The 21,811-nt window shown below is 37.1% G+C and overlaps 1 protein-coding gene across 12 annotated transcripts in view; it reads left to right on the top strand.

Moving 5' to 3' along the window:
• The window catches only part of CSPP1 (centrosome and spindle pole associated protein 1), a 77,611-nt gene that overhangs the window by 33,262 nt on the left and 22,538 nt on the right, over positions 1-21,811 (top strand). For 7 of the 12 annotated variants that reach the window (XM_075416040.1, XM_075416041.1, XM_075416038.1 and 4 more), the window contains 14 exons: positions 1,040-1,141; positions 1,786-1,868; positions 3,566-3,659; positions 4,637-4,694; positions 6,760-6,774; positions 7,803-7,975; positions 8,836-8,954; positions 10,553-10,631; positions 10,971-11,091; positions 12,949-13,096; positions 16,214-16,366; positions 18,667-18,779; positions 19,900-20,049; positions 21,271-21,414. In XM_075416040.1, the coding sequence (XP_075272155.1) occupies positions 1,040-1,141; positions 1,786-1,868; positions 3,566-3,659; positions 4,637-4,694; positions 6,760-6,774; positions 7,803-7,975; positions 8,836-8,954; positions 10,553-10,631; positions 10,971-11,091; positions 12,949-13,096; positions 16,214-16,366; positions 18,667-18,779; positions 19,900-20,049; positions 21,271-21,414 (1,552 nt within the window). The remainder of the gene's footprint in view (positions 1-1,039; positions 1,142-1,785; positions 1,869-3,565; positions 3,660-4,636; positions 4,695-6,759; positions 6,775-7,802; positions 7,976-8,835; positions 8,955-10,552; positions 10,632-10,970; positions 11,092-12,948; positions 13,097-16,213; positions 16,367-18,666; positions 18,780-19,899; positions 20,050-21,270; positions 21,415-21,811) is intronic. The other 5 variants (XM_075416049.1, XM_075416039.1, XM_075416050.1 and 2 more) reach the window with 3 other exon arrangements.

Here is a 21,811-nt window from a genome sequence, read left to right as displayed (position 1 = left end):
ATTATCAAAAAGATGATCTTCAAAGAAGATCATGTTATGCCAAGAGGATGGATATCGTTCTTTGATGTTGTTCTGGTGGGTTGTTGAGATGCCAAATCAATGCTTAATAATCTGCTTCCATCCTGTTGCCTTTGATTATTTGGCTTTCATTTAAATTAGAGCTGGGCAGAGCTGGGCAGGGCTGTGGATCTTTTTACATAGAAGAATAAGATGGGTTTTTTTCTATGTTTACATAGTATTTTTGTTGGTTTGCTTAATAGGAAGTCCATGGCTCTGTCCAGCTCTGGAAAATAAGTAACTTTGTTAGCATCTGTTGGGTACTTTATTCTTCATTGAATACCTGTTCTTGCCTTATTTTATCAAGATAACTTGAAGTCCTCATTGAAAAGCAGTTAATTTGCAAGGCAAGAAAAGCCTGTAAATTCAACTACCCTAGATCTTTTCAGGAAAAGCTCCCTTGTGGCCATAAAATTTTTGGCATCTGGAATTATTTGAAGTTTCAATTATATTACTTAATATGTAAATGATTCAAATTTAGCTCCTGAATTTTTATATTCACCATGTTACCTGTCTCTTATCTTGATCAGAAGTCACCTCTCTCTTTTAAGTGGTATCAGGTGCATAGTGAAGTGTAGGTTGTCATTAAAGAAGGTTTTTATATCTGAATTAACTGTTTCACCAGACTTGCTCAATAGCTGTGTGCTGAAATCTGTTGTAGACTTTGTTGGCTCCTGGGGATTAAGAGCAGCAAGATCCGTTGTAATTGCTGCAGAGCATTCAGCATTCACACTGCATTTCTTATAACTCTTAACTAGGCTTGATAGATAAAGGTTGCATGAACGCAGGCTTGGGAATCCAGATTCCAGAGAGCTGCCTTGACAATGCTAGCAAAGTGAATTATGTGTGGTATTTTCAGAACTGGTTCTGCTGTCCAGTGTGCAATCGGGCTGAGGATGTATTTGCACGAAACTGCTGGACCTTCCATTTCAGGTTGGATGTTTTTGAGCAAGCATGGCTGAATATTTTCTATTTCTTTAAGGCCGTATCTGGATGGAACAGTAAGATATCTGCCTGCAGACTACAAATACGAATTAAAGGAGAGAGCACCTGTGCAGCAGATCTCAAGAACTGGAAATTCTAGGTGTGGTATACAGTGTATTTTTCTGATAATTGCACTACAAAATCACGGTGAAAGGAAAAAGTTTATTTAAAATCCCTAGTAAGTTGTCTGAAATGGCTGATAGTTTTTCCTGCAGCGAGGGTATAGCAGAACAAGAAAAACGTGTTTCCTTTGAGAACAGCTATTGAAGTTTACATGCCAGTTTTCTTTTTGAAACAATAGCTCACCTATTGTCCAACTGAAGACTTTTAGAATAACATGGAATCCTTTTTTGATACTAGTTTTAAAATTCCATCTTTTCCCCTCGTCTTGGTTTTGCAAGCCCTGACGTGATCTAAGTGGATGAGGCAGAAGCAGAACACTTGTAAAACCCTGACATAAACTCTTGACTGGCACCACTCAGTCTGTCAACCTTGCTGAAGAAGTGCTCAACTGAGTCAGTGTTTCTGATGGCTTCAGAAACCGCAGGCAAATGAGAACCGCAAGAAGCTCCTTTTTGCCAGGCGGTTTCTTCTTTTGCTTGTGATATTTCTTTGGATTTTAGGAAAGCTGTTTGTCATAAACGTGTCACATAGTGATGATGTAAGTGCAGCTATCGTGTTTCACACAGACTACAAGTACATTCTCAAGTTTGATCTTTCCATTTTCTTTTTTCTCTTTGCCAGAAATCAGATACAAATTAGTTCTTCAGCTAATGAACAGGCCAAGTCTGCAGGTAAAATGCCACGTGCAACAGGCCTTGTTCTTGGTATGTATAAGAACCTAACTAATGACACTGAGTTAGCCTTTCTTTGCATATTGTATTTTTATAATAAAATCAATTAAAAACTAGAAAAATCAGCTTTTTCTTTGTGCTAGTTGTCCTCAAGACTGGTAATTAAATACTGTTTACATAGAGAAAATAATAAAGCCCCCATGTTCCTTTTCCCAACTTAATTTAATACGGCTTTCTAACTAATTTTGAAGAGCCCAAGTTTCTTCTTAGATTTCATTAACAGTTTAAGGCCCAGTTACATTCTTAAGTTTTTTTTATAAAATGAAGTATAGGAGAAATATTAACCTCCATATTGTTAAAGCCACAACTTGGTATTGAATTCTAGTTGCAGAAATATGTACAAGAAGAAATGATTCTGATCATCTCTTACTGCTTAAATGTAGCCATAAAATTTGGCAAGGAACATTATTATTGAGAGCAGTAGAGAGAAATACTGTTGAAAACATAGCGTTCCTAGCTAAATTCGGAAAATTATATGGCAAGAATAACAAACTGTAGTAGTTCCTCAGATGGGAGCCTTCGAAGGCAAGCTAGGTTTGAATTGTGAAAAAAGTGACTAACAGTTGTCAGAATAATTTCTATTTATTTTTGCATTTGAACTTACCTGATCTGCAGTGCTATATGAGGCAGGTCAGTTTTCTGGAACTGCTTAAAGGCAGCATTAAAACAGTGGTGTTGTAATGGTCAGTCTCTCTGATCTGTTCAGTCAGCCGATTTGTAGCAACCTGAGTGCACAAAGTTGTGCATTTGTATATCTAGCAGTCCTGGTTAGGAGAAGAATATTGCTAACGATGTTGTATAAAGGTTAAGTAAATTAAAACCTGACATTCTTGGAAATGAGAAGTGATTTCAGACTCCTAAAAAATCACAAAACATGAGGTTATCTTGCAAGTTTTGGTCACTTTACAGTCCCAGCATGATAATTGAATAAAAAATTCAGTCAGTCCTGCGTAATTTTTGTTGTTTTTGTTTTTTGTTTTAGTTTCTTTGCAGCTTGCTTCAATTTATTGTTCAGGTCTGCTTCACTGCAGATCGACGGTGCCTTTGTGTATGGAAATATGTTAGGAGTCCTTGTGTCTGATAGTCATATTATATAGAAAGCAATGATGATTTTTTTGTTTTGTTTTTAAAATAATAGAAGACCCCACGCTTATTGTGGGGGAAATACCACAAGTTGAAAGTCTTTTGAGTTCCTTAAAATCCATGGGAGATGTTATCACTGTTTCCTTTTACATACACATATCTGCCGGTACTTTGGTAATTCTTAGTAGTCATGGGAACCATCCTAAAAGTGGAGCATTTTCCTTTCCTCCATGTGGGTTTGACTCTCTTCAGTTTGAACTTTAATTTTTATCCGGAGCAGTGCCTCATAATTTGGACTGCTGTAATAAGTCTTCCTTAGTTGAGCGTTAGGGGAAAAAAAGAAAAAAAATTAAGTAACTTTTTATAGTTGCTATTGTATCAATCATCGTACTCCAAACAAACTGTGTATTAAAGCTAGATTTATTTTTTTTCAAGTCAGTAAAGATCCAGCATTCTTATGCATATTCCCAGGCCATATACTCTGCTGTGTTTCATGTTTTAAATTGACTGAAATGTGATGTTTTTGCCCAGTACCTTTTGTGTATTTGGTGGAGCACTCTACGTAAATGTGTGGTCCTTTTCATTAGGTGGTCAGGACCAAGAACTTCTCCAAAGGAAAAAAGAGAAGTACAGGCAAGAACTAATAGAACAGATGGCTGAGCAACAGCGAAATAAGAGACGGTAATGGAAAGTTACTCTATTTTTAAAAGATAATGGCTGAAATTTAAAGGAATTTAATGAATTCAGTGCAGTAAGAACAGTTTTCATAACTAAGGAATTCCAGCTAACTAGGTAATATTGCATCCAGTTGAACTCATTGTGTGAGAGCTTTGGTTTTTTTACAAAGAAATTCACCAGCTTTCAATGGAACAAAGAAAAAAACAGATTTTTTTCATTAAAAAAACCCCAATTTAGTTTCTTAAGGTTAGAGAAGCTCTAAACGAAGTTATCTTTTTTTTCTGATAGAGGAGTGTCTAATTACTTTGCAAAGTTGAAAATGAATCTTGTTTTGTCCATCAATTTAGGAAAGTAACCTTTTACTTTCAAAGCACTTAACCATCTGTGGCTTATGCATAATAAGAAAATATATAAATCCCTTGCTTAGCTATTAGTAGGTGTCTGCTGAATGATAGTATGGATACATAAAGCCACATAGTGATATTAGTGAAGGGATAAGGAATTAAAAATAAGTTACTATTGACAGTTTCACTATGATGAAAAATTGTACATGTGGAACAAGCCTGAGCCCTGAAATTACAGTATAGTACTTATTACTGTACTATTGAATCATTCATTTCAATACGTTTATTAGAAACTTCTTGCTGTAACGTGAATAAAGATAATTTTTTAAGAAACGTACTGGAAGGCTGTAGTACAAAGCAATGTGGTGGTTTGTCCTTTTGTGTTCGTTAGATTTTTACTAGGCAGAACAGACAATAGCCAGATCCTTCTGGAGAGTTCTGTTTATTTACAAATAATATATAGTATGCTGCTGCCCTGACTCCAGGGGAAATCAAGTGGAATCATGTCTTCTGTTGTCTTGTATTTTTGGAGTTATTTTGACTCCAGAGTTGTGAGGTCCGTGCTTTGAAAGAATGAATATAGCTGTTGCTGCTTTCTGAGTTGATCTCTTTTTTTCTTCCTTAAAACAAAAACAGTGAGAAGGAACTTGAGCTCTCAGTTGCTGCTTCTGGAGCTCGAGACCCAGAAAAGAAGGTAAGGAAATTGGATTTTCTTTCACCTCTATAGACTTTTTTTTTTTATTACATGTACACTGTGGTTGCTCAGTCGCAACACTCTGTAGGGCTTTTATAGTATGATAAATGTTGTTTTTTTTTCTAATAGGGCATTAGCATAGAATAAAGTTGAAGTAAAGGATGATAAGGTTGTAACTCATTACATGTGCTTTCAGCTTAAGAGGAAAATATTTTCATGGAAGTCATCGAACATTTTCTTTTGCTGTGACCAAGCAGAAATTTTGTACAAGTAGTGGGTGTCATGGAAAAAATACTTGGTGTCCAGGGGTAGCCCATACATGCAGACATTAGTAACATTTTTTTTGGAATATAAAGTATGCTGTAGAAAGTTCTTGCTCATTTTCAATTAAAAAAAAAAAATTAGTTGTTTTGCAGACGAGTTGGTCTCATTGTAGCATTTTTAATTTGTAATTCTTTTTTAAACTATCAAATGTAGTGTTCAAGATTACAAGCATTTTTACAGGATTTTGTAAGAAGCAAGATGTTCAATATCGTGTTGCTTGCGAAACTTAATTCAGAGTTCCTACTGTCCCCTCTTCTTTAGTAGGGTGATTACTGTGCTAAGAATTTTGATCAGCATACATGAAGGAGTAGATTGTCAGCACTAGCAACGTTAGTAGCAGACTGATGGTCACAGAACTAGTATGGTGTGTGTGTGTTTGCAAAGTCCCTGAAGCTGTTGCATCTTGGGTGCAGTAGAGATCTGCTGTTGATGTACAACAGTAACTTCCTCAAGCAGGAGTAAACTGGTTATTAATTTAACTGGTTACCAGTTTAAATTATCAGTGGTGTTTTTTGGGAGAAGCTACAACACAGAGAGAAACTTCTGCCATTTCTGGAGAGTTCAGCAGAGGTGAAAGGAGCTCTTACTTTCTAGAAAATGAAGATGAGTGAATAGCTGTAAGATGGTATTGGCCAGCATGTGAGGCAGGAGACTGAGGATGCACGTAGATAAGCAGCGAAGCTGAATCAAAATTCTTCTTCCTAAATGGGGAAGGAGAACACGAAGTGGTCTGGGTCCATGTCCCTGCCCTCTCTGCTTAAAGTATCTATGGTGCTTTTTTGATCCATTTTGCAAACTGATTCAGCTTGGTTAGCTGGCAAAAATCTGAATCTTTTCAGCTGTGTTAGTTGGCTTAGGGAGGTCAGTTGGCTGGTCAGGGATTCAGATGGTGAAAGGGAGAGGGCTGGAGTGTACAGCTGGGAACCAGGCAGGAAGAGGGGGCAAACTGAGCAGACGATGCTGACTCTGTTGGCACAGGAGGCTGTAAGGTCAGTGTAAACAGCCTTGTCTAATCAAAGCTGAGTAGGCAGAAGCATGCTGTGCTGCAGCGCTCTGTATGCTGTACGTCTCTCAGTCAAGAGATTGGAAAGTGCCTTGTAGGAACTTATAGAACCTTTGTAGGAACAAAATTCTATCCAGAGCAAGTCCAGGGCATGTATAATGTTTTAAAACCATTAATTTAGCTGAAAGCCTTCAATTAAGTAGAATTACTACATTCATTAGGCATCAGTCACTGTTAGCTTTAAATTGGCTCTCGTGGAGAGATTCTAATTAGGTGGATTTCTTGATTAATTACAGGTTGGTTAAACAGCAATGCGTGATTAAGAATCTATAAATGTAGTGTTGTGCATACTGCTTGTTTAAAAGAAAACAATCCCCAGGACGAACCGAGTACCGTAGTCACATCTGAAATTAGCTACAGAGCTGAAATCTGGGGCGCTTTGGGAGCAGTTCACATGAAACTTGTTAGTGAGAAAGGCTGCTTTACATGTTCTGCTGCTCCAGACACTGGATTTGAAAAGACAAGTTTAAAAAAAAAAAAAAAAAGTCTGTCGACTGCTTTATAATTTTCAGTTGCTGTTAGCTCATATCTATTATCTAATTTCATATTCATATCTAAAAGTTTCAAGTTAAATGTTATAAACAAACATTCGTGTCTAGTAGATTTTGAGAATTTTAATCTTAATGCTGTAGTCCATGATTGGCGAGTACTAACTGCCTTGTGTATACTGTCTTGCAGCTAAGTGATGAGGAGGTAAACATTAAATATTTTGCTGAAATACTTCTGTATTGTAGGGTATATGGTTTGCTGTTAGATATTTAATATTTAGCTGATTGCTGGTACTAATTTTCTCTGAATGCATGTTAATTAAAGCACTACAGTGTTAGGACTAGTAAATTCAGAAACAATCTGTTTTACACAATGTATGATTTTTTTTCCTTTGGTCTTCTATTATATTGACTCATTTAAACAAACATTAAAATATTTATGTATAGCAGCTGGTGTAAGGGCTTTCTGGGTGTGATAGGATACTTTCGAAACTGACTTGCATGCCTTCACATTATTTGCATGTTGCCTTTGACTGATTTATGAGGCTGCCAGTTACCAATAAACATTTGATATTTTTATTTTAAAAAGAAACCCCCCCAAATTTTGTAATTGTTGTGGTTGAAAAAATTGATAAAATCCAAGGAACTTAAAAAATAAAATAATGGTATTGCAAGGAAATGTTCATTGGAAAAGTCTCAGTATGTGTTTGGCTTTACTTTTTACTGTTTGTGACCTATTTTATTCTTGGAGTGGGGGGAGGGATTTCAGAAACTTTTCCTGATAGGAAAATATGTTTCCTGTTAGGAAATATAAGAATATAACTAATAATATTTAAGAACATAATTAATAATATTCCATAATATAAGAATACTGTCCTTTTAGGAAACTGGCAGCTGCAGAGAACCTGTACTACAGACAACTGTGGAAATACTTCTTTTTTTCTGAACAATAGCTAGAACTATATACTTTCTGAAACTGGCCATAGTGATTGGTTTTTGTAAATCTGTGATAAACATGCTAGATTTCCTTGTAGTATTAGATTTACAGTAATTCCTTGGGGGGGGGGAAAAAAAGCAATTACTAGCAATTTGAACAGCTAGTTGGAACCCAGTGAAGTGTTTAGCACAACCTGCATAGAAGTTCAGAGTATTTCCTGGTAATAACAAGGTAACTGTTTTTTGGTGGGGTTTTTTTTTTTTCCTTGTAATATTTTCTTTTTCCCCCACTTTCAGCCAAACAGATTGAAGCAGTTTGGCTTGACAGCGAGAGCTTCTGAAGAGAAAGTACCTCCTGAAAAGCCTAGGGTGGCTTTCCAAACTCCAGAGCCCATCCCTTCAGCCTCTCCAGTGAATGAAGACTTTCATGGGAGGCTAGCCAGCACCCTTGGTGAAATAGCAGCTCCCAGGTGCTCCACCATCATGTTCGTTTTGCATGTTAAATAAGATTGCTGTTAAGCATGTTAGTGCTGCTAAGGTAGAGCTCACTAGTGCTATTGATCATTCTCCAAGGAACTAATGAAGGTAGAAATAATATTTTGACAACTAACAGAAAACTGAACTACTTTTCACTGAAGTAAACTTTTAATGTCTATTTCTTCACAGTTTATTTTAAAAAATCTGGGGAGTCTGGATTATTTGTGAAGATCACGCTCTCTTAGTGGATGTTTGTGTAGAACAAGGGTTGTGCTGTAGGAATGATGTCCATGTCGTGAGGATGCTTGGGCATGTGCTCAGCAGTGTCCGCAATGTTAGAAGGCTGGCGTGGCATGACTTGGACGCCTATCAATTCAGCGATCTCCCAGGGCTGAGCTCAGGAGTGCAGCGTAGGCAAGGACAGCTTCCACTGGATGCTGTGATTGAGACCAAACCATTGCGGGAGAGAGGAGCTTCAGGCATGTGGCTGAAGCGGTGCTGTGCTGCTTGCCATTTGACCAGAGACTAATCCTTGGCTCGTTTTATTTACTGTTACTGATGTAACCAGTAAGTATCATTAACTGAACCAGTTAAAGAAGGCGTGCTTGTTTTACGTTCTTTAGATCTCTGGAATAGTGTGGGTTCATGTACTACTCCCTAAGGGAAGGTTAATTTCCTACTGAGGCTTATTGTATATTGTTCCTGCATGGCACTAATGAGAGGTCTTGGGCTGAGCTAAATTTGGAATTTCCCCATAGTGAATTGTGAATTCTCTCTTTTTTTTTTTTCTTTCTTCTTTGTATGATCTCTCTTCAGTTGTATGACAAAACAAAAAAATTCTGTTTTCTTTAAGGCTTGCACTGATGCCACCACCCCCACCACCAGTTTTGACAGACAACTACAGAACGCCTTATGATGACGCATATTACTTTTATGGCGTTAGGAATCCTTTGGATCCCAATCTTGCATATTGTAAGTTGATGATTTTAGGTGGATTGGTGGTTAGAGTAATTCAGGTGACTGCTTTTAATCTAGTTAATTGATTAATAATGTAGAACTAGTAACCGCAATTTAAACCCATTTCTTAGACATGTACTGAATGAAAAGTAGCCTTTTTTCCAATACTGGCTTTGAATGAAGTAGTTTTCTCCAACTGCAAAAGTGGCTATGGCTTCCAGAAATCTTGTTCATTGCTTGAGCAAGCTCTAGTCTCAGGTACTTAGCCATTACTTCTCCCAGATAATTTTCTTTATCGTTTAGATAATAAAAACATTATTTCTGAAATTAATTAAATTGTGTTATAATTGATTACATGTTTCGGCATTGTTACAATTTTAGATACAATTTTAACTATTTTTAAAGGAACTGTATGAAGTAATCAAACTTTTTATTTTAAGAACTTGTTTTTTATTTAAACTTTGACTGCCTCATGATGATTTCACAAGTGAAACAGTGTGGGGAGGGACTGGATTGTGTGGTGTTTGATTTTTTTTCTTGTTTTCTGTTTTTGCCTTTTTAGAGGAAAAAACAGAAATAATTTTAAAAAGTTGTTGTGCTACCTTCATAGAAAAGTTAAAAGAGGAAAAAAAAAGGTGCAATAATAACTTTTTTACTGGGTGATTTGAATGCAATTTGTATCCACTGGGGAATTTCAGGAATACTAGAGATTTAAGATCAAAAGTTTTTAGACTTTGTTTTTTTTTTTTTTTCCCTCCGGTGTTAACTTTCTTCCTATCTTGAAATGTAATAGGTTGGGGGGGAGGGTCTAAGTTCCAGGCACCTTTTTTACCTTTTCTTCGTAATCTTATTTTCAGACCACAATTTTAGGTCACAGAAGTTTGGGTTTTTTTGGGGGAGTTGTTAGATGTGGGGTTTTTTTGGTGCGTATGTTTTATTTTGTTGGGTTTTTTACCCTTGTATCTATATAACCTCTAGGGTAAAATGGCTTACAGTGTAGAATATTGAAGAAACTAATAGTTAAAATTCACATTACAAGAGTTAGGTTGTCTTAAAGCTTGTTGTCACAAACTGGAATATTGCTAGGGCTTAAAATTTGCAGGCATGAAATTGTTTGAGATGCATCACTTAGTGTCTTGAACATGAGCAGTAATATGCACGGTAATTCAAGCCCTGCTGTGGCAGAGTGCTGCAGGTCCTGTTTCAAGAAGAGTACAGATGCCAAACGTAGTGCATTTCTGCAGCAGGCAATGGGGCTCTCCTCACAATAGAGGACACATTTGGAATGCACGAGGAAAAGCGTTACATTAATAGAGTTAGAATTTCTTTTTGTTAGTTCATTGTGGAATATGTGGATGAAGACATTTGTAAATTTTAAAGGGATTTAGTTGAATCTGAGAAATAGATTTGTACCTTAGCATTGTATTTCTAGCTCTAGAGGGCATGAAGGATTAGCTAAGTTTGTTACAGAAGTCGAGAGTCCTGTTTGTAATTCTGTAGTCATAGAGTTTGAGCAGTGAGCTCTGCTTTTCTAAGTAATGGTGAATGTTTATACTTGAGCATTCAAAATTTAAAATAGTGTTTTTTGTTTTTTGGTTTTTTTTACTGTATAGATGGTACAGGTATGATGGGAATGCAACCCACACCTAATCTGGATCCTCCTTTAGGCCAAGCCCCAGTAGAGCAATCTGTGTAAGTATTATCTGTATTCATATTATTTGTTCATATTGATCTGTATTGATATGCTTTTCATGCTACGAATATTTTGCTGACAACGGATATGCCTTTGAAAGAAAATGTGTTAAAGACAACTCTTCATACTTCTAATGAAGAATTTCTATATAAACCATAATTCAGTGAACACCTATTTGTATATGGATTTATGAAAATGAGATTATAAACTGCCAGGCTGTAGAAAACAACAGCTCTTAAAAATTTCATGCAGGACTTTTTATTTATTTATTTATTTTTATTTTCCACCTTCTGCAACCTATGATGTTTTTCTTTAATATGTGTGGTTTTCTGATTCAGAAGTAACACTGGACGGAAGAATACAGGAGACAGACAAAGAAGCATAGGAGTATTTTCTGAAGAAAAAATAAAGCCTTCCAAAGAGGCAACATTATCTTACCAACAAGAATTACAACAGCAGGTACTGAGTGATAAAGCTTCTGATGCTTTCCTCTTTTACTTTTTAACATATAGTGATTCTAACTGTAGTACTCTTTCAAACATATTTATTTAGTTTGCAAGTCAAAAGCTTTCTTAACTCTCCCTCCCTTCATCACTTCCTTCCTCCCATTCCTCTAACCCAGCTTCGTCTGATTTTAGCTCTTCAGGTGGACAGTAAGGTCTTCAGGTTTTTTTTTGTCAGAGACAGAGCGAATGTTAAGACTGACAGCAAACAGATTGGTTCCAAGCAAGGAGTTTTATATAATTATTTTCATAAACATAAGAAACTGCATCTTAAAAGCAATGAGTTGTATTGCTCTGATACTCCTGTTGTAAGATTGCTTTTGAACATTACTGTTGTAATTATTGGGAGCGCTCCAATTTCAATAAATTCTTCATGATCATTTGGATACTAATTCAGAAGCTTCCCTGATGTTCCAGTGTGTTTGTAGGTGGTGTCTTACCTCTTTTCAGCTATCTTTTGGATAGACTAGACAAATTTCTTCAGTCTCTTGTCTTCCAGTAGACGTCTTAGTCCCCTAGTTATTTTAGTTGCCTCTCGCTGCTGCATCTTGTGGGAGTTTATAAGATGTATTTGACCATAATAAGACATGTTATTTTAGAAGAGATTTTGCCAGAACCCAGTTCAGTAGCATTAACCTTTTCTTATCTTATTCTCCTCTATGTATTTCTTCAGTGGAGGTAAATAATTGCACTGAAAATATGCTAGTTCTAATTATGATCATGCACAGGGATAAATCAAGGTCAAATTAAGAATAAAAAAAACATTTAGGAAATTACGCTTCTCTGAAGGCATTTTCTTAATGCCATTAATGTTTTAAGAAGTAAATTTTTTCTTGCCATATGAGAGAGTGCACAATTTGACATAAAGGTCTAACAAATGTGGCGCGATACAGTCTTTCAGAGTTGTTCTGCGGCTTATGGTTGAAAGTGAACAGAATATGTTCTGCTTTTTTTTTTCCTATAGACAAACCTGACTGACCATTTTTGTAAACAGTTGAAGGGGCTAGGTGGGTCTTTGTGTTGACTCATATCTCCTATGAAGTTATCTGACTACTCGATAAAGGGAACTTTTCTCCAATGCACAGAAGAAATAAATTTATGAGAAATACATTAATATATTTCAACTACATAAATAGCAGCTAATGTTTGAAAAGCTTTGAGAAGTTGGACTTTTTTTTAACAGCTGTTCTCTTTATAACTGCTTCATTAAATTATTAGGAGACTTAGGTATATAAATCTAACCTGATTTTGAAGAGAAGGAAGAACAAACCATGTGAGCAGTTCTGTGTTGATGACATATATCATCACATACTACTGCAGAAAACTTTTTCTTGAGTGGTTATAGAATTGTGTAGCGTTCTACTAGGGCATTTATTGTAAAGAGCCTTTCTTTATGTCATGTCATCTCTAGTCTCAGTTTTGGTTAAACAAAGTATACCAGGTTGAGAGAAGCAAGTGCTGTAATACTGTAGAATTTTGCCTGTTTGATTTTCAGACAGTATAAGTTTCTGCATGACGGGATCCACGGATATGGGACTTTAGATCTACTGGAAGTGTCTGATGTGAATGTTCCTGGAACTTCGAGGTCTTATAATGTGTATCTGTATGTTTCTCTGCTGTGATGCACAACTGTACATGCACGTTTTGACAGCAGTATTCAAGGCACTGTCTGCAGTATAATCAGTGATATGTTTTCAGTATGCTTGATGTAGATGGGGGAATGCTAGCGTTCAGCTTGCTCTGTTATCTTTCTGTTAAAATTATACTTAATGTGGTATTTTCATGCAGATGACTTTGATTTGTTTGGTTTTAGATAAGAGAGAGAGAGGAACAACGCAGACAGGAGAGAGAGGAGAAGAAACGCTATGAAGCCAAGTTACAAGCAGAAATGAGGAATTATAACCCCTGGGGAAAAGATGGTGGTGGTGCTCCTCTCAGAGACGCAAAAGGAAATCTGATAAGTATGTTTACCAAAATTATGGATTGTGTTTTTAAGATCGATGTTTTCTTGCTCTTGTAAAGGCTCTATTCAGATATGTTATTCCTTGTTATTCAGATGTATTATACCTACATGGGTAGCCCTTTATTGGCAAATAGAAGTAGGTGTTTCAAGCAGATGCACTCTAGGAATATGTGAGTAATTACTTTGATTTCAGCAGAATCATTCAAAGAGTACAAGTTGAACAAAATGGGAAACACAGGATATGTCAACTATAAATGAATTCAAAATGCAATAGTAAAGGGAGAAGGAAGAAAACAAGCTGTTAGAACCAGCTGCGGTACAAATATGCTGAAGTTTTACTTACACATTTTCCAGGAGCAGGGTTTTTTGCTGGTTTTATTTTTTTTAATCCCTTGTAGGCTTAGAAAGCTCTATGTCTGACATGGAAAATTGAAGCATGTTTGAATAAATACATAAAGCTAAGTGGAATATTTAAATTCCCCCAAGTAACACTGCTGGTAAATGGCTGTATAAATAGCAGTCAGGCAGCAGTAATATTTTTTAAGATTTGTTTTTTTCCCAAAATGCTGTTTTATGCAAGACAGGACTGTAGTGAGCTGGGAGATAGCTATGATTCAGGCAAGTTGTTCAGCCACACCTCCAGTAAATCAGAGATAGATAGATTATAGATAGATTAAAATTCAGTGTGGTGGGTTGACCCTGGTGCCCACCAGAGCCGCTCAATTACTCCCCCTCCTCAGCTGCACAGGGGATAAAAATAAAAGGAAAGGCTTGAGGATCAAGATAAGGGCAGGGGAGAGATCACTCACCAATTACTGTCATGGGCAAACCAGACTCAACTTTGGCAATTAATTTAAGTTATTACCAGTCAAATCAGATAATGAGAAATAAAACCAAAGCTTAAAAAACATTCCCCCCCCCCCCCCCCCCCTTCCCAGGCTTAACTTCATTCCCAGTTTCTCTCCCTCCTCCCCCCGAGCAGCGCAGGGCAATGGGGAAATGGGGGTGGGGGTTATGGTCAGTTCAGTACATGTTGTCTCTGCCGCTCCTTCTTCCTCAGGGGGAGGACTCCTCACACTCATCAGGCATTAGCCTGACTCCATCAGAAATCCAGCAGCCTTCACTCACCCGCGGCCTGGAGGGCAGACAGGAGAGTGGGAGCAGTGTGGAGGCCTGTTACAGGCCTGGGGATGTGGCATGGCTTAGCCTGGCTGGAGGCCAAGTGCCCACCGAGCTGCTCTATCACTCCCCCTCCTCAGCTGGACAGGGGATGGACTGCTCCAACGTGGGTGCCCCACAGGGTCACAAGCCCTGCCAGCAAACCTGCTCTGGCGTGGACTCCTGTCTCCACGGGTCCACAGGTCCTGGCAGGAGCCTGCTCCAGCACAGGGCTCTCCACGGGATCACAGCCTCCTTCAGGCATCCACCTGCTCTGGCGTGGGGTCCCTTCCATGGGCTACAGGTGGATCTCTACTCCACCGTTGACCTCCATGGGCTGCAGGGGAACAGCCTGCCTCACCATGGTCTTCATCACGAGTTGCAAGGGATGACTCTCTGCTCCGACATTTTGGGCACTTCCTCCCCGCCCTCCTTCTTCTCTGACCTTGGTGTCTGGGGTTCTTACTCCTCTCTCCTGCTGGAAAATGGCCTTATGCAGATTTTTTTTTTTTTTCATTTTTTTTCTTCCCCCTTCTTAACTATATTACCACAGAAGTGTTACCACCATCACTGATGAGCTTGGCCTTGGCCAGCGGTGGGTCCATCTTGGAGCCAGCTGGCACTGGTTTTATCAGACATGGGGGAAGCTTCTCGCAGCTTCTGACAAAAGCTACCCCTGTAGCCCCCCTGCTACCAAAATCTTGCCATACCAAACCCAATACACTCAAAATTCCTGATTCTGGTTCCTACTGAACCCTACAGCAATATTTTATCTAAAACAAAAATAGTACTCAGTAGGCACAGTTAGATTTGTATATTTTGATAAGTATTAACAATAAATTCACTTAAGTGCCACAGGTGCTCTTTTGTTGAACACTTTCCCACATAGTCTGCAGAACAGGTTTGAAAATCCCCTTAATGGTGACTGTGTCATTTCAGCTAAGTCAAATGGACTTGAAACTTTTGCTCTTTCTCCCACCCCCAGGAATTTGAATGCTTCCAGTTAATCTAGCAAATAAGAAAATACCTAATGGACTAGACAGAGGAAGTGAAGTGGGGTCTTTGAGACAAGCATCTCTCATACACATCCAGGGGTGTCAGTCAGGTTCCTCTTGTGGAAGCAGTCATAGTTATAGTCCAAAATGAATGGAAGTGGTAACTTTTAAAGTGAGTCAGTCCTACAATTTTAAAACTTCATTTCTGCTGTGAAGCAAATTGATTTTCTTGTTACTGGAATATGATGATTATTTAAAAAGAATCTGAAAACAGTGTAGTACTTTTTTTTGTTTTGAAACAGGCCTTCTAGATGTAGTATGGTGAACGCTTCAAAACGAGCTGAAATTAACATCTTTGATCAGGACTGTTGTGGTAACTGAGAGGCACCACATAAACTCTGGGAAAAATGTTGGATGACATTGCTTTATTTACATACAGGAATCTGTGCCTGAATTATTACTGAAGACATGAAGACCAAAATACACTTTAATGGTTCATTGTTATTATCGCCCTTAATAGTAATCAAATAGACAGTACTTAAAATACCAATACTTTATAAACTCCAAAAATATTTTGCAACTTTAAGAAAATAGAAGGAGGTGGTTTCTAAATACATACTTGTCAACACAGACTTGTCATTCTTTTTTTTTTGTCTTTGAGCACTTTAACTTTCCATTTCATAGCATTTTTGGGTGGGGGAGAGGGGAGCTTTGCTGTGAAAAATCATTCCTGGCAAAATAAAACCAACAAAATATATCTTTTAATCAGTGAATTCCTGATGACTAGTATTTTACCTATAGTTTCTGAATTCTTGTCTTTGCTTAAGTATTTTGTTCCCATAGTTGGTATGTCCAGGAAAAGTGGAGTCTGCTCAGAAATCCCTGTATTTTTGAGAATCTATGGTGAACGTGTCTTTTGTGAGAATAAAACATTATAAACAGTTATTTCCCCTTTCCTTTAGCGGACTTGAATATGATGCACAAGCAAAATGAAGATGCCTTGCATAATCCAGAGGCAAGACTATATGAAGATAAAAGGGCTGTTGTATCTGTTGACCAAAGTTTGGCCTCCCTGAGACCTGAGAATACAGAAGCATCTACAAATAAAATAGCAGGTTTTTAAGAATACTGTATTACAGCTCCAATAACTTAGAGATTTTAGTGATCAGAATTCTCTAGTTTCTTTACTCCTTTCTTGTAGTCCTATGACACTGTTAGTGCTCTCTACCTGCGAAGTCAGTATCATGCTTCTTTCCCAAGCTGCTTCTTTGCTGTCCCTGTGTGCACTGAAAACATATTTTCTTATCTGTCTTGTCGGTAATGATAAATAAGAATTGATTTAGCACTAAACAGTCAGAATCAGTACATTAGTTTTCCAGGTTCAATGTTATCTAATAAAATCTTCACACATACTTGTTTTACTTTTGAATGACATTAAAATACAACAGCATAGTAGCAGAGAAAATGGAATAAAAAGAGGAGGAGGGTCTGCAGATCAATGATGTTGTAAGTTAAGAAGAAATTGGTGCAGTAACTAGGTTTACAAGTTCTACAAAGTTACACGTAAATTAGGTATATATGCAGCCCTGTGCACTGCCTCCAAGTTTTAGGGATTTTTATTTTATTTCCCTCTTTAAAAACTGATACATCTTTCTTTCTTTTCTTATGTTTTGTGAAGTCATCTAAATGAGAGCGCTGTGGTACTCCAGACCTGTCTCCAGTCTGGGATGGGCGAGGGTCAGGGTCAGGATCGGTGGTGATCTCCTCAAGTCAACTTAGATGCTGGTTTTCATTCTCCTGTCTGAACTGTTGCACTTTATACATAAAGAATTACATGGTGTTTGGGGTGTGGATCTGCTTTGCAACATTGCAGTTCACTGGCTGTAGAATCAAATTTTTTTTGTTCCCTGGGTTCCCCCTTTTGCTCTTTCTACCTGATACACTGTATTTAACTGTTTAGTAAGCAGTGAAACAGGCAAGGCCGATAAAGCAATAACGCAGAATAGCAAAGACCCTCCTGGTTAGATCAGTGTTTTGGGATCAGGAGACAGTGCAGATCAGGGATGTGAAATACATAGTCTTGCACCTTCCAATTGAATACTTGAGCAGGAAAGTGGCTTTGTGTAGGTTTTGGTTGTTTTTTCTGTTTCCCTCATCCCCTTAAAGAGGAACTTGCAGGATGGTAACTGGTACACAGTAAATTAATTCCTCGATATGCTCCACAGCAATGTGTCTGTCTTGTGTCTGTGCCTTTTAAATGGTACATAAACTTTATTCTGACTTTCTGCGTAGCATATATCCTGAGTGAAGTAAATCCATCCTGAAAGAGACACATGTCAATTTAGTTTATGTTTTGGAAGTATTCAGTGATTCTATGTGAGGAAAATAATACTGACCTCAAAGTGTGCTACTTGGTTACGCAAGCACGTGCTCCTGAGGCTAGGCTGTAGCAATAAGCATGTTTATTCCTGTGGGAATAAGTGTCTGTGGTATTTCTGCTTTCATCTGACTTGGGTGGTATGTCACCACATAGGGAAAGGTAAAGAGGGAACATGAGACCAGCTACAGCTGTGTTCATCTCAGCTCAGTGGAGCTATAGCTCTTATACTTCCTTGCTCTATCCTTTGGAGGAGACATGATATGAATGAAGAACATGCTGTGTCAAGTGAAAAGTGAACACCACTTTCTCTACTTTACTTTCTTTCTCTCTTCTCAGCTTCCAGTAGGGATCCTGTTCTGCAAAAGCTGTTGTGTATTGTGTCTTTAATCCTCCTGTCTAGAGCTTTTGGGACTGTATGGTTATGATGTTTTCATAACTCAGGGCTGAAAGAGACCTGACACTTCAAGCTTGCCAGTATGGAAGGCACCTTATACTGGCAGAATTCAATTTTCTGAGTGCTTAGAATTTTATTTGCCAGTTTTGGCCTTTCTTTTTTTGTAGCATACATTGCTATTTTATCTAAACATTTGTTCTGTTAGGATGTTTTTGTTTTAAAAATTGAATAAACCCAAGGAATAGAACTACGTGTGCTAAGTCAGAGTAATTGCAAGCAGTAAAGTTACTAGAATAGCAGAGATTTACATCTCATAACTTACAGGTAACATTCTTGGATTTTAAACTGTAGATTGGACAGTAGAATATATGACTTGTATGGGTGTTATTTTGTAAAAAGACAGCTGGCTTGGAAATAGTTAATTGAGCAGTTAAAACCTGACAGTATTCTAGGTAGACAATGTAAGAACTTTTGATCACAGCTGTTGTTTCCAGCTGTAGCCTTGAATTATGGTTGTCATAAACTACATTTTGAAACAAGTGTCTCAGATTCCCTCTTCTTCACTCTGGCTTTCTGTCTCAAATTTACTTTGCTTTTTATCTGTAACTTCCCCCCCCCCCACCCCCCGTCCTCCCCCTTAGGTTTTACGTTTGCACAGACCTCTCCTTTTGCTCGATGCGATGTGTTCGGTGAACCACCATCTTCACAGCACCTTAAGCGACAAGAGTCATACAAGAACTTTCTTCGTCTACAGGTGAATCCACACACCAGTTACCATCTTGTTAAACAAATTTGAGAAAAAGAGGGATTACAGTCAAAGTAAATAATCAGATACTACTGACTGAGACTCTTATCTAATTATAGCCAATTCTGTACACAAGAGGTGTACTAAAAGCTATATGCTATTGAGTCTCAGATTTTTGTCTTACACAAGAAATGCCTATAAGAGCAATGCTATTAATAGTTGGCTTCATTAATCGAGATTCTTTTTCCTAGGTACAGTAATATACGGTATTGTATATTATTATACAGTATTATACAGTTCATACAGTATTGATCTCTCAAATAGTGCATACTGTACAAGTTTGCATACACATATGTAAAGAAGCAAAGACGTTTGCCCTTGGAAGGCTACATGATACAAATGCACGTTCATCAGAATGAAATGGTGATCAGTGAGACAATAATAATGTAGTTATTTATTGATAAGTATATAAAATATGATTGCTATTCTACTGGTTTATGTCTTCTGTCCATAATGATTTGCATATAACTTTATGTCACAAGAATTAAATGTCAATTTAATTAAATATGAAGGAAGTCTTAGATAATTTAAAAGATTATGAATGTCATAAGGTAGTTTAATGTGGATCTCTTAGAAAAGATCAAGGCTTTTTCCATGTGTAGTGCTGCCAAAAAGAATGAAGAATGGGCAGACCTTTCACTAAGTCAGCGCTGCGTCTAAAGATATTATAATTGTGGAAAGGAAAAAGATAATTGCGATCTCTTTTCTTTCATTTTCACATCTTCCACTATTTAATCAGTGTTGAAAAGTGTTAGTCCGGCACATCCGGAGTCGAGTAAGCTTTAGGAAATGCTTAGGTTTTATTAGTAGCATTTATAATTGGCCTTCTTGCTGTAGGGTGGCTCAGTAAAGAGTGGCCAAAAGTAAATAGTAAAATATCAGGTCATTTTAAAGGAATTCTGAGGCTGAAATGTGAGTCTGGCCCTAGAATTCTTTCAGTTTTTCCATGCAGTCTTTGATTGCACAAATAGGTACTGCAAAAGCCCATAGAAGATCACGATGGTAAATGTTGTTCATCAGATTATTGCTGGTTATTGACAGTGGAATACTTCTTTACTTTACTTTCTAGATTGAAGAAAAGAGACGTAGGGAAGAAGCAGAGCGAGAAAAACTTAGAATGGAAGAAGAAGAAGAAGAAAAACGACTAGCTGAACAGAGGATGAGAATTAAAAAAGCATATGAAGATGAACAAGAGGAGAAAAGAAGGAAAGAAGAGCAGGTGTAGTATTTCCGATACCTTGACTTTTTTCGTCCTAAACTAACTCTTTGTAACATTTGTCCTCTAGATGAAGAAGGTAAACTGAGAAGTGTTCTGCGAGTTAGTCTTTGTTTTTTAAATGGGTCTACATTAGCCAGAGAAGTGGTAAAAAATTGTCAATATTAACATGCTTCTCACTGTTTATGGTATACTGCCAGCCTGAAGTACTGTTAATGCTTTGAAGAAAAATTATGTAACTTTATAAGTGACAATGGTAAATTTCCTTTCTAAAGGAAATTGTGAAGCCAATAAAAAGCTTTCTCAAATTGGTGAGTTAAAAAAAACAGCTCTTTTTTTTTTTTTCCTTAGCTTGTTAAATCTAGCTCTCATGGAAATATTTGTATTCTGAATGTAGCTATGCAGGAAGATTTTGTAAAGCCTGTTTTTGAATAGGGCAGGGATATATCTTTGAGATAATAATACTGTTTGTTTTGGAAGAATGCCAAGCAAATCTAATGAATGCTTTTCATGAAGGTAAACTTGTGATTTAATTCAAACCCAAAAGCTTTATTTATCAGGTTTGGAAAATTGAATGAATTTGCATAATTCAGAATCTCATAAATAATTGTAGGAAAAGGACACAAGGCAATCAGAGACAGAAGAATCTTTCAGTACCCTGCAGGATTATGAAAGATCAGTTCAGGATGTAGGACTTCAAGATTTCTAATACAAAACACGTCTTATATTCTAGATTCTCTGTTCTAGTATGAGTAAGTTGGATGACTCTTATCTTCTGGGTAATAGAGTTGTTCTAGTATAGAGTAGGAAGCTAACTGGTATTATTGCTTTTCACAGACACAAGACTAATATTGAGACTGGATGATATTTTTCTCTGTGAGCTTGTGATAGGGTGGTGCATGTTTGCAGTACGTTTTATTTGAATGTGTATTTTAGGAAATGACTCCTACAGTTTATCCTTAACTGGCAGCAGATATGAGGACACAAACTGGTGTTTATTGAAGTCATTAGGAATTCTGTTAAATGATGTTATCAGAGCCAGGACTGCAGATATTTAATATTTGCATGGTGTAGTTTTTAATTTGAATGTTTGAAGTCAGCCTAATGAAATATGCTTTTCATTTCATACTAATCACTTTGATGTGTAATTTTAACTTCTCAAAGCAAAGCAAAACTTCAATAACATTGAGTCTGTTTTATGTACTAATAATGTTTATGTTACAGCAAAGATTGAAAAATAAAGAAATAATTCGATTAGATGAAGAGAGGAAAAAAGAGGCAGAAAAAAGAAGAAAAGAAAAAGAAAAGCAAGATGAACAACTTAGACAATATTTTGAGAAAGAAAAGATGGAGGAGGAAAAGAAGATGGTATGCCTCAGTGACTTCCTAAGATACAAATACTTCTTCGTAGCTTTTAACAATAGCTGTATTTTAAAGAAGTGGCTTGGTTTCTTAGACCTATACCTTCAGTGTTTTTGCCCTCTTAGCTTATCAAGCTATGGTGCACTTAGCACACACACAGAGAACAGCCGATTGAAAAATTGGACATACTGTGGTGGAAAGTTGTCTTGCTGATCAAATTCGTGTTAAAAAAATAGTAAAGCCAAGATAAGAGCAAGCTGCACTCTTTAGTTGATTTTTTTATTTTTTATTTTTGATTTTCTTTTTAAATATCTGCTGTGAAGTACCATGGCCCGCTTTTGCTAAGGTCTAAATACAAATAAAAATAAAGTTACACAATTTAGAGGACTGGAGAACTGTTTAT

This window comes from Opisthocomus hoazin, chromosome 3, assembly GCF_030867145.1.
Source record: "Opisthocomus hoazin isolate bOpiHoa1 chromosome 3, bOpiHoa1.hap1, whole genome shotgun sequence".
Classification (NCBI taxonomy): Eukaryota; Metazoa; Chordata; class Aves; order Opisthocomiformes; family Opisthocomidae; genus Opisthocomus; species Opisthocomus hoazin.
The sequence above is the reverse complement of the archived record's forward strand: the minus strand, read 5'-3'. Positions and strand labels throughout refer to the sequence as shown.